Source organism: Phytophthora sojae (assembly GCF_000149755.1).
Source record: "Phytophthora sojae unplaced genomic scaffold PHYSOscaffold_11, whole genome shotgun sequence".
NCBI lineage: Eukaryota > Oomycota > Peronosporomycetes > Peronosporales > Peronosporaceae > Phytophthora > Phytophthora sojae.
The window spans coordinates 866,582-879,364 of record NW_009258125.1 but is presented as its reverse complement, the minus strand read 5'-3'; the positions used below and the strand labels follow the sequence as shown (position 1 = coordinate 879,364).

Genomic DNA, 12,783 nt, shown 5'->3' with positions numbered 1-12,783 from the left:
AACGACTGTCTTGAGCCGCAGGAATGGCAGGATGGCCAGCTCTCACTATGCGTGGTGATTTTGGAGCTGAACACGCAGGTGCTGCGGTGCTTGCACGCCTGCGAGCGACAGAAGTATCTACGGCGATGGCAGCAGCGTGCGGGCCGTTTCGGGCACGGCCTGCAGTGACTGTCGTGACGTTGCGCGGATGGTGGGCAAGGTACTATCTCATATTTTTCAAAATTGTGAAAAGTGCATCCCATCACAGGCAGGTGAATCGACCGAGGCGCCTTGCCGGAGCGCTCGTTGCGAACAGGAGCTTGGACTTGCCCAGCAAGAAGACCCGTGATACTAGGTTTTAGATACTGAGCTACACGGTGGTACCATTTTCATTCTGCAGTGGCAAAGACCGCATTTAGTTTTTTTTCGGCTTTCACCGTTTTGGGCGTTTTTTGTTCCCTTCTTAGCGGGATCTCCTGTTAATTACAAACATCCAGACGGGCTTCAAGAATCTATCTCGGCTACGGAAATTTGTTGGGTCAATCACTTGATGTGGTACATGTATTACACTTTCGTAGCAGCCCTCGCCTTCCAAAAAGCCTCATACTTGGCCCAAAACATGTACTTGGGGTTCTTCGCGAGCTCGGAGAGCGTATGAGCTGCCTGAAGCTTGGGGATCTTGAGCGCAAACCAGACGTCAATGGGGTGGACCCCCTTCGAGAAGACCTCCTCGTTCGACTTGCCCTTGGCGAACATGCGCTGGATGCGCTTGTTCTTGCTGAACAGGGACGCCACGTAGTTGACCGCGTCCTTCACCCCCCCCCCCCCTCTCTTCGCTGTCTGTGTCGATATTCGCTGCTGTGTCCTTAAGCGCTCGCTCGTCAGTTGCCAGTGTGGTCAACAGCTTTGGCTCGGCCTGACCCAACACAGCTGCCCCTGCGCTGCTCGCGACAAGGTGTCATTCTTGTGGTTCATGACGTGCTTATAGTAATGCTCAGCCTCTCTCTTGATGAGCTTGCCGTCAGCATTGTCCTCCACCGATTGGACCTCGAAGAACCCTGCGAGCAACTCATTCCCACACCACCAAGCCAAAAGTGGATTCCTTGTCAATAACTAGCGCAACAGATTAGTTCGGGTAGCCAGCAAAACGAGACGTTCATTAAGCAGTTAATCAACGTTCTTCTCTCTCTCTTGGGTCGCTAGGTCGAAGCAAAAGCTTGGTATAAGTTGGTGGAGGTGGATCCGGGGATCAAAGAACGCAAATCGCCACAATGCCTGATAAAGTTAAACTCATTACCCGCTATGCTTGACGAGCGCAGCGTGCCAAAAGTGGTTACTTCGTACTTCGAAGTATACAAGAAGCCGCAAACGGCACACAGCACTCGCTACAGATGGTCAATAAATGGAATTATGACAAACTCTTTTTTTACCAAGATTTTATAAATGAAACCTGTATTATATGGCTGCACGATCCTGGCAATTACTTTCCCACGACAGTATGGTACAAGTACAACTCGCAGGCGGATGATTTAGTGGCTACAAAAGTTATACAAAGCTAACGCAATCATTGATTTTGCCGATAGTCACAGATAAAGTTACGAATTACGAAGCGAAGCACTTCAGATCTAACGTAATCTAACTTCCTTTGAAAGCACATGGGAACTCGATCCCAAGTCAAGGAGCGATTTCCCAGTCCTAAAATGAAAGTTGTCGGTACCAGCCAGCCCACTTTGCATTTCGCCACGATCCAAGAACCGCTTCTCTGAATCAATACCGCCATGCGCCTGCATTACCTTGCCGTGGTCGCCGCTGTCCTCCTCGCATCCGTTTTTAATGACGCCGCTGCAAGCACCGACTCCAAGATCGTCTCTAGTGGCCAGAAGAAGGATTCCTTCTCGAACCGAGCGCTGAGGAATGGTGCAACGACTGTGAATGGTGAAGAGAGGACGTTTAACCTGGAAATGCTTGCAGGTTGGGCCAACGCACTCACCAGATCGAACGTCGATGAGCAGCTCCAGAAGATGCTGGCACAGAAGACGTCCGCGGAGCAAGCGTTTAAGCTGTTCAAGCTCGACGAGAACATTGACAAGGTCCTCACCAGCGGAAACGTGAATAGTTGGGCCAAGTATATCGGCATGCTCAAGAAGCAGAATCCGGAAGCGGAGGCTTCGATGGTTCGCACAATTGTCGCGACCTACGGAGACGACGCAGAGGCGAAAATGCTCGTGAATGCCAAGAACGAGCCGGCTACGGAGAAAATTGCCACCGAGCTGCAGGCTGCGCAGTTTAAGCAGTGGATGAAGAAGCCAATGTCTCCAGACGAGGTTGATGACTTGCTGAAGACGAATCCGACGGCGTTAGACAAGAACCTGAACGAACAGATTGTACAAGGGTACGTAAAGGCGATCTTTGGTGATCTCAAGGACCTGAACCTTCAGGGTATGACCCTGAAGGACTTGATGTCCATGAACGTAAGGGCAAAATAAGCAGGATTTAGACACCGGCAGTTGTTGGGCGGATTGTCAGATGAACGCTGGAAGGCCTATCGGGGTCCTCGGCTATTTCAGACGACAATGGGCAGCCGCGTCTGGCACGAGTCCCCACTCGATCTGATAAGTTGAGAGTTGTCGCCTCGAACCAAAACAAAATTGCCAAGGCGCATTAGTTTAGGTGTTGTTGTACTAGTACGATGAACGAGGCGGGGCTCTCAAGAAACGTTTTTGAAAATAGTAGTAACGAAAATTCCCGAGCAATACCCCTTACCCGTATAGTACCCTCTAAAAGGTAACCCAAGGCGTATCCCAGGGTTACATGGTTACTTCAATACAAATATCAAGTATAGTTTTGTGAATTTATTGTCGAAAGTTGTTTTATGCATGACACACTGTATGATATCCATAACGTATCAGATTTTGTCAAAAAAACGGGAGGGTACTAATAAATAGTGCCCGGAGTATTATTCGGGAATTTACGTTAGGCAGAAATCGAGAGTTCTGTTTTGTTCTGTCAAGGGAAATTAGTTCCTAATTCTTATCGACTTTGTACCAACTGCAGATATTCGATCAAGTGCACAGCTCATTTTGGATAATAGCTTGCCTACTTTAGAGTTCTGAACATGTACGTTGCATGATGTAACCAGAATCCAGGATGCGCACCATTGCTCGTGCTCTTTACCTTCTAAGCGTGTCGGCCACTTCTCCGTCTCCATAGCCCTTGATGTTTGTGTAAGTATTCAATCCTTCCTCGAAATTGAGCAGCTCGACAGCTTGGCCCGGGGATGTTTTAGCGCCTAGAAGCTTCTCAAGCTGCTCATCGACGTTGACACCTTTACCAAATTCGTGATACCGTCCACCCAGCTTCTCTCTTCGTTGTCTGCAGTCTATGATTGGTAGGGTCCAGGGGACATCGACCAATGGTTAACCACACACCCGTCCTCAAGCGACGACGCAGACGCCACGGACCGGCCAAACTTGCAGGCGCGCATGATAAGCGCGCATGTGCTAGCACCCACAAGTAGTTAGCAAGCTGGCAGAAGATGTGTAGGCTTCTGCTGGACGGACATTGGCTGAGTTGTTAGCAAGACTTAAACGACTGTAATGTACCTCACCAAAAACTAACTATGATTGGTAGGGTTCTCAGAAAGGAGGCCGAGAAAAATAAGTAGAGTATATAGCGATCTTCGTTTAAGAATCACCTGTCAACCCTCTCTCATAGCCAAGGGAGAGCTTCAGGAACTTTTTTTTGCCTGACAAGCAGTGTGTGCCGCAATAAATAATCTTGGTGCCCTGTTGTCATGCAATGGCTTGTGCTATCGCACAGACGAAGATCGACTTTTATCACTCACTGCCCGCGTATATCTAGATGAAAGTTGGGCTCCGATGACGAGTATGCCACTCCGGATGCAAAACTTGTACATGTAGTATGCCCAATCTGTTGCGAACACTAAACCAAACCTGCATTGGCTTGGTGGACACGTTTGGTAGGTAGTGAAGCGGTTCCTCTAGCAATATATCCCAATCCTGTGACCCACAGAATAGCATAAGTTGTTTGCCCCAGGTTCGTTTAGGCCGTAGTTTGGGCCGGGAATCGCTCGCTCGGTTCTGGGGTGGTAACTTTACAGGTTTGAACGTTGCTTCAATACTTTAGTACCGTGTATTAGAAAATCTGCAGGAATTCGCTTGGTATTAACATACGAAGGTTTTTTTACAGCTTCTTTCTCCCTTTCAAATTAGCATCATAAGCAGGTGTTTTCAATCGCTCCATATTCTGTACACCAGATCCTGGGCGCGATTCTTCATCGCGTACAGCTGTGTTATTACTTTGTGGGGGTATAAACTATTGTATAACTTTTATTATTAAGCATTGCTTGTTTTATTTAATTACATTACTTTAATAGTATTCAAATGGTAGCAGGCCGCCAGCCGTGAATTCATCAAGAGGCGCTGTTCCTCTTTAAGCGTCTTGCGTATTCATCCCTCGTTTATTCCAAAACCAATACGAGCGATGCGCTGCCACATTAACCGGGCAATGAGTAGATACCAGGTTACACGCCTTAAATAAGTATGGGCAGACAGATTACCAAAAAGAGTAGATACCAGGTTCTTCGCCTTAAAAAGTTTGTCTGTATTGCCAAACGAAGGTGGATCGAGCAAATAGGTCACAGTATTCATGTACTAAATCATTTGTCGTACGGTAATAAATAATAAAGTATTTGCCCAGCAAAGGAAGCCCTGGGATGTATCGTTAAGACTACGCACTAAATGAACACAATATCCTCACCTGCAAAATGAAATGAAATGAAGCCCTGGGATGTTTCCAAGCGGATCCGACAGTATGGGTTCCGAACACAACCTACAAACTCCGTATAGTTATCAAACAACTACTCAGTACCTCCGTTTTGCGCACCCTGATATTTATGTATCCCGTCCGATCCGATTGAATATTCACATGGTTCGATCGCTGTTGTATACTACTTTTCAGTTTCATCATTTATTCCCTCTCATATCGCCTATAGTACTCCTGCAGTTAGCATTTGATTGCGGGATAATTTTCACCTTCCAGTGATAGGATAGGGAGTGGTCGTAAACCAACTGGTACTGTCGCATGGGTTCCACATCCAGCGAATGCTCCTAATATTCCTTATACCCGTCATATCCGCTTGGGTACATTCCAACATTGAGGTATAAATTAACTACGTTAATTCATTCCCTGTAAAGATTTATCAAGCTCCTGTGCGCTTACAATCAACTTTACCGTATCAGTCAAACATTGGCTGGTATTAGCACGGTGTCCGTTCCCTCTACTGTATCAGTCTGCAATTTGCTTCCGAACCCCAAGAGTCCTGTGCCAGGACACATACAGTGAGTGATGCGTCTCCATTTACTGGTTCTGCTGCTTGCTGTCGCATCCTCAACGAGTGTCGAGTATGTGGAGGCAAGCGCTGATTCCACTAACCTCCAGACCAACAATGTGCGCGCGGGGCGGAATTTGAGACAGCAACCTACAGCAACTCAGGGTGACGACGAGGATCGAGCGTTTAATACTGCTTTGGTTACGGAGGGTGTCACGAATTGGCTCAAGGCGTCGAAAGTTACGTGGACGGACGATCAGCTTAAGGCGTTGGTGACGAAAGGAACCTCCGCAGACGACGCCTTGAAGCTGCTCCAGCTCGATGACGGACTGGAAAAGCTTCTCAGCAGGAAGAACCTCGATACGTGGAAGACGTTCGTCAATAAGCTCAACCAGCAGAACCCCGAGAACCAAGTGACCATGATGAGCGCCATTATCAACAAATATGGAGAAGAACAGGTGGCCAGGATGATCGCTGTCGCTAAGAGCAAGGTGTTCACGGAGAGTGTCGCCACTGACTTGCAGAAAGCACTGTTCCAGCACTGGGTCCGCGAGAAAAGGCGTGATCGTTATGTGTGGGAAAAGCTGGGTGTTATGTGGAAAAGTGGGGAAAAGGACCCTTTCTGGAATATGTGGTGGGCGTACGTCAACGAGTATGCCAAGGGCGTCAGCAAGGGGAAACTACTGTATTAAAGCGACTGGGTGGCACGTTCCTCTAGTTTTCAGCTGTTATACATTTAGTATTTACTTGTATTGGGTTGCGGTCGCTGTCGAATTAAGGAGCCCGTTAGAGCAACACTAACTTGAGCTCATAGGGCAACACGCGCAACGCTACTGTAACACAGGCAACACTAACACAGGCAACACTAACACAGGCAACGCTAACACGCGGCAACACTAACACAATCAACAAGGAAAGCGTAATTTACGCGTCGTTATTTTGTGTGTCGACACTACATACTGTAGCTCGAGTCTCGGCTGGAGCGAGCTACCGAGTGCTACGTGCCGGTGTGTTCTGGGGAACAACCCCAGACCACCGCTGTAGAACTAACCCCGATGTGCGGCATGAGTCCGTTCGCCGGAATGTACTGGCCCCGCCTCCGCGAATACCGCGCGGTCCTGCTTTGCGGGCACCCCGCGCGGGTTTGCTGCGGCAACGCGATCTCGTAGCTGCTCACTCCCGCTCAGTGACTCACAAACGCAAGAATACAAAGCAATAAGCTTACTAGCCTCAAACGTGTATATTCGCTTGAACATTATCATACAGCTCTGCATCCAATCTATCCCTATCAGCGTATGGCACGCGATTCTTCGTCAGTGGGCGGCGGGGACGAGCACTGCGTCCGAGGTGGCAAATTTGCGAATGAGCAGCAACCACTCACATGAATCAAACCAACGTTTAGCTTGAAGGGGGCGCGTACAATACGCCCCATCCCATTTTTGTCCTGTGCTGCCCAAATTGAGGCAACACTATGATCAGGCATCAACAAACTAGGCACTTGGTACATAAACAATCCAAAGTACCTAAATGGAGTTTTCCAAATGTCCTTGTTTAACCCTTTCGCGAGTATCCTCAATAAATTATAATATACAACTCATTGATATTTCCTTCTAAAAGGGCGCTCTAGGCGTCCTTTTACAAAGTTACGGAGCCTTTTCGGTGTGTCTCATGGGACATGCTATCTACGGTGATTTGCAGGATGCATAGAATAAATGCGTATGACTTAGAATTTGTATAGATAATGATTACATGATGATTACTCTGCGTACCGATTTTGATTTGTTTTAAAAGAAGGTTGATTACTAGCTTGAACTTGTGCAAAAGGGCACAGGATGCGCCCTTTATATGCCAAATCGGTATTTTCGTGACTGAATCGGTATGCGTTAATTTTGAATATTGATATGCGAACTACCACGCCACGGACGCCCTCGCTTCTTGCAGACTCCCAGACAAGTGTCATAACATTCCTGACATGGTTGCTGTACTTGTGGTATGAGTACGAACTACTTTTCGTGCTTATCTAGTGCAACACAACAATCAATATAACCTGGCATGCCGCCACCAAATTGATGCTCTGTCGGGCGGAGAAACGCTAGACACAGCTTTAAGAAGTTTGCTAGGGTTTTAAATGTCTTAGGCACTTCAGGATATATGGCGTCGCTGTCATGTGATCGATCTTAACGGGTTGGCAGATTGGATGACCATATACTAAGAAAAACTGAAGCATCAGAGAAGATGCACTTGCTCTCAGGTAAGGATATGATGAAAACAAGCAAGTAGTCCACAATAGGCAAGCTCACAACTAGATGTTTAGTTCGGGTGTCGACCACCCAGTGACCGGACCGGTATGCGTGATTGGGGGGGGTCATACCGCTTCAGCATTTAATATGCGATTTCATACCGGTTTAGTCATTTTCCCTCGGATTTATATATATCATCAGTACGGTCTAAGATCCAAGCTTGGGGCTGCCCAAAACGCTTTTCTGCGGCTTGGAAACGCAGAAATAGAAATGCCGGACCAAACCGAGTTTCTGGACCTAAAATCGGCCTCCACTAAAGCACAAAGCTAAAACAGCCCTCGCCTATCTCGTGTCCACTCGTATTAAGAGACAGGCGAGGTCTATTTTAGAGGACAAAGTATTTGCAAGCGGCAATACCCTCGCAATATATCCGACAGAATTCTTACAGGTGCTGTGCACGTGGTTGCAGTAGCTACATGTACATGCACACGGAAAGCTAGGTACTGTGATACCAAATTCCTCTTTCCGAGCGCCAATGTCAGTTCATTTTCGGGAGAAAAAAAGAAGTCCCAGCCGCCAACTCGAGAGCAAAAGTTCGCTACAGTAGCGAAACTTGTGTGGCGCGTTATTCGCCGTCCAACAGCGGCTATCTTGGTCCGCCGTGAATGAGTCTCAGCTTCAGTAGTCCGCAGGAACCCCCTCCAGCAAGCATTCTACTAAGTGACCCTCGACAGTCGATCTGTTGAAGATTCATGACGATGACGACGAAGCTATCCCAGAAAGAGGAGTGGGCGACGCCGTGAAGAGGTGTTCAAGAAGAAATCGTGCGACTAGCGGTTGGCGAGAGGGGCAAGACGGGAGAGCAGTTGGTCATGAATCATGTATTTATCAAACATTCGATAAGCAGCACAAAAATCGCTGTTAATAAAGCTAGCTTCAAGAGAAGTAATGTGCACGAATAGTGAAGTGCTCCGTAACGATATGAGCCCTGAGAGACTCGCTGTCACGATGGCCACTATGCTTTCAAATAAGTCATCGTCCTAGACGATGCTACGGTGAGGCTAGAGCAGTTCACGTGCTGGGCAGCTGGGAGACTTCAAGCTGTATGGTGTGTGTGTCACTCCGGCACGCTTTCCGCCCCTACAGTAATACTCGGCCCCACGCTGCGAGTATTGCAGCGAGCTAGGCGAGCGGAACGAAGGCGTGCTACCACCGCCTAACCCCCTTATTCCCAGGCAGAGCTGGAAAAACCTGTTGATTTAAAAAAAATGAATTAGGTTATGGTTTTTGGGTAGGTTTAACTGATTTTACTAGATTTAAACCAGACATCGTCCACTGTCATGCTCACTCTGATGTATCACCCTCTTCACCCCAACGCATATATAAGGTGCACGTTATTACCTTAATATGTTGTTGTTCGTTCCGATATGCATCACTGATGCAGCATCCGTTTCTTTAGGTCCGATACGCATGCACGGGTTCGCCTTGACTAGTCGTCATCGTCACTTCTATTATGTACGACGAGCCCGTATGCATCGCTGCTAATGCACTAGCATCGACTTTGCAAACCTTGATAAAGGTGCTCGTTGACGCATCGTGGCACACGCAACTCATCAGAATGCAATTATTGCTGATTATGTTCATGACTGACAGATTTCAATTGAAAATCACCATTTTTCCCCCTTATTCCTCCTTCATCCAGATTGGGACGCAGGTGCGGATGCATCTCCTTATCCTCGGTCTTCGTTGCTGGTTAAAGCTTGACTTGACTGATACAGTAGCAGCGTCATTCAATCATAAGTCAGGGGCATCTGGCGTTCTCCCACACAGGGCCAGTATTTCCTCAATGCATCCAGGTATTGGGGTATCAAGTGTTTCATTGTGTTAATGGGTCAAAGGCATGAGGCACTTTGGTTAGAGGGCAATGTGCCCAATGGCAGCCCCTAAGGGATGGTGGGAGGGTAGAATTTTTCTATGGTGCCAAAGGCCTAGTGCCGACTTGAGCGTGCTTCGTGCCGACCACAGCAGTGTCAGGCTGAGCCCTGTGGAGCTTGCTTTGCCTGGCTTGTCGTTTGAGCTCCGTGACGCTCAACCCAGAATGAGTTGCCTCGGTCAAGAGTGCATCCGTGCTTGCTGACCTTATCCAGCAGTTTGTTGGTTGCTCGCCCAGACTCAGTAGCTGTTCTCTTCCTGCAATCCGGAAAGCTAATTATCCACTCGTTTCATTTAGCTCCGCTCATTGCACTTCCGGATAATCCACATCCCCAGTGTGGGGATGGCTATAACCCCACGTCGATCGTAATGAGCCAGACTCAGCAAAAGCACGCCCCGCTGCAATATATCTATGCAATATATCTATGTAATAGACCAGCATCCCATGCAGAAGCAACGAGGAAAGTTGTAGTAAGTAGTTACTATGATGAAGTTGAACCTAAAACCCAGCAAAAATCGACTGCTAGGTTTTTGAGTTTTAACCAGGGAAAAACCTAATGGTTAAACCCAAATTGCCAGTTCTGGGAATCCCAGGTGAAGCGCCGGCGAAGCAGCGCACTAAGCCCAAATTGTTTTACACTACAGCGATGCACGATTGGCGGACACACAATATACACAGTACTGATCTACTAGATTCAAGTCACACTCAGCAAAGAAAATCAAACTGATAAGTCCTCTTCACATTTTGACTAAGTGAAGGAGCAATAGCCTCAAAAGGCCCAGCCAGATCAAAAACTAGGAACGTAAATAAATGCTTGTGTTTCACCCCGCCCGTTTCCAGCTTCTTCTCCTATGTGAAATGAGTAAAATTATATAATAACAACATCCGCTGCAAAACATGGCCACAAATTCTTTAATTCGACGAAGTCGTTAGAGCAACGCTAAATCTGCCCGTCATAGTCAGGCATCAACAAACTAGGATATTGTGCCTAATGCCCATTTGGACTTGAAATCGGCACTTTGGAAATCTTGAATTAGGCACCATACAAAGATCTATATATTAGTATGGCAAGTGAAGCATATGATTTAGAGAATGCGTTCTACAAGTCGCTATCAACAGTGTTTGTGTTCCTGGCAAGATATATATTCATGGGGCCGAGTGTGAATCGTTGTCACACCGGGACTAATTCACGGGTAGTCCCGACACTGCGTCGATCAAGAATTTCAGTCTGTGTGGTGGTGATGCCAGGTCCACCAAGCTAGAGAGCTGTTGTTATCCATAATATCTGATAAATTCCATGATGCGCAACAGAGCGCAGGTACAGTGTAGCTGCTCCTTGCTCGCTCTGTGGTATCCACAAGCCAATGTAAGGTAACGAAGATTTGATAATAAGTCGATTGCCAGGTTACATGTAGTTAGTTTATTATTTAAAATACTTACTTTGGTATATTGGTCTGTTACGATTGCCTGGTCGACCCAGCTCCATCTCATAATTTGGCAGGTACGGCTGCCGCGGAATGCGCTGTCATGTATGAGAGCTTCATTGGCGTGCCAAATGCACAGAGCAGAGGGAGGTCGAGCTAGCACGAATTATATTGGCGCGAAGCTTGAAGTCATAGTGACGAAAGTAACGGGAGGAGGGTGGTGGCAGTGGTTGTTGTAGCGGCGACGGAAAGTGATTCTAGTAGTTCTAGCCCAGTTGCTACTGCGCTAGATAAGATAAAAGCACCGAGAAATACATGTAACAACGACATAATCATCAATGGACCACTATTTACTATAGAACCGAGCCTGAAGCCATTCTCTTAACCCTTTCGCGGTGAAAGGATCCAGAAAGCGCCCTTTAGATGATTTTCCAAAACAGTTAGCGACTGGCAGAGCGGGGCAGCTCTCGTCGGATAGCATGTTGAAGAGCTGGAATGGGAAAGCTTCAGGATCGGTTTTGCCCCTTCTTTCTCGTTTGTGCCAACGTCTGGGTGGCTCCAATTTCTCAATCGCCAATCAGCCTCTTTCTCACTTCCCAATTTGGGAGTTCGCTCCCTTTTTGGAGCTCGGACGACGATGCAGCGATTTTTCCTCGTGCTGCTGGTTGTCGCCCTCTTCACGGTCGTCGATGCTGCCTCGGCGACTTCGACGCTGAAATTCAGTCCTGTATCGCTCAGTAACGACCACCCCGAGAAGAGGTTACTGAGGGTTGAGACAAAGACTGGAAAAGACAATGAAGAAGAGCGAGCGATCGCCGGGGCGGCGATCCCTAACCAGTCGAAGCTGTCGAAGGTCAAAAAATGGCTGTCCAAGATGAAAGGGTGGAGTCTGTCGAAGTTCAAGGAGTGGATCAAAGAGAACCGTGACCGATTCAAGGCCTGGTACGCCGACTCCAAGCAGATGAAACCGTGGACGAAGGAGAAGTTAACGCCGGACGACGTGTTCAGGCTGCTGGAGCTGGACCAAAACATCAACAAGGTCCTCAACAACCGAAAGCTCACGACGTGGGTGAGATTCATGAGGTCCTACAACAAGAAGAACGAGAACGAGGTGACGCTGATCGGGACGCTGACCAAGTTCTACGGCGGTGTACCGTTGGCGAAGATGCTCGAGCTGGCGAAACCGAACCCGTATACGACGAGGCTTGCCAAAAGGCTGCAGGGCGACCAGTTGAAGGGTTGGGTGGGGAACGGACTAAACATGGACATCGTATACAGTATGCTGAAAGTTGGCGATGGAAGCATCGAGAAGGTGCTGGCGAACCCGATGCTGCGCGTTTGGACCTACTTCTCCTATTTGAAGAACGGGGGCTACCCAGAGGCTTACGTGCTCATAATCAAGAAGTTGGTGACGTCGTACGACGAGATGGAGCTAGCCAAGGCGATCCAGGTTGCGACCAAGGACAAGACGACCGAGTCCGTCTCCAAGCGGCTGCAGACGGCGCAGTTCAAGGTGTGGCAAGCGGAAGGCCGAACACCGAAGGAAATCTTCAACAAGCTCAACCTGGATACCAAGAAGTGGCCGTATGACCCCAACGTGGAGGTCTACAAAGCATACAAGCTGTATCTGCTGTAGGCATCCATGTTATGATAGAACTTGTTTTATGAAGCGAATAATAACTCGACTCATAAGCTAAAACTTGCCCGAAGTGGCAATCAGCACAGTCAACCTTTCCACGCTTCTTCAGCATGATGCCCTTGGCCATTCCACGGTCGACCATTAGGTGGATGTACTCTGGACACGTGTGAGCCAAGCGCTCGTGCCAGACATCAATGTCTTCAACACCATCAGTCACA

General features: G+C 48.0%; 3 protein-coding genes across 3 annotated transcripts; all 3 read left to right on the top strand.

The window, feature by feature from the left end:
• Nucleotides 1-1,757: 1,757 nt before the first annotated feature.
• Nucleotides 1,758-2,465, top strand: PHYSODRAFT_288797 (hypothetical protein; the record flags this gene model as incomplete). Its single annotated transcript, XM_009537962.1, has 1 exon — nt 1,758-2,465. One exon carries the CDS (start codon nt 1,758-1,760, stop codon nt 2,463-2,465), a length of 708 nt encoding a protein of 235 aa, XP_009536257.1.
• Nucleotides 2,466-5,346: 2,881 nt separating this feature from the next.
• Nucleotides 5,347-6,021, top strand: PHYSODRAFT_288796 (hypothetical protein; the record flags this gene model as incomplete). Its single annotated transcript, XM_009537961.1, has 1 exon — nt 5,347-6,021. The coding sequence occupies one exon, from the start codon at nt 5,347-5,349 to the stop codon at nt 6,019-6,021; it is 675 nt and encodes a 224-aa protein (XP_009536256.1).
• A 5,542-nt stretch (nt 6,022-11,563) lies between these two features.
• PHYSODRAFT_288795 (hypothetical protein) lies at nt 11,564-12,562 on the top strand (the record flags this gene model as incomplete). Its single annotated transcript, XM_009537960.1, has 1 exon — nt 11,564-12,562. The coding sequence occupies one exon, from the start codon at nt 11,564-11,566 to the stop codon at nt 12,560-12,562; it is 999 nt and encodes a 332-aa protein (XP_009536255.1).
• Between the last annotated feature and the right edge of the window lie 221 nt (nt 12,563-12,783).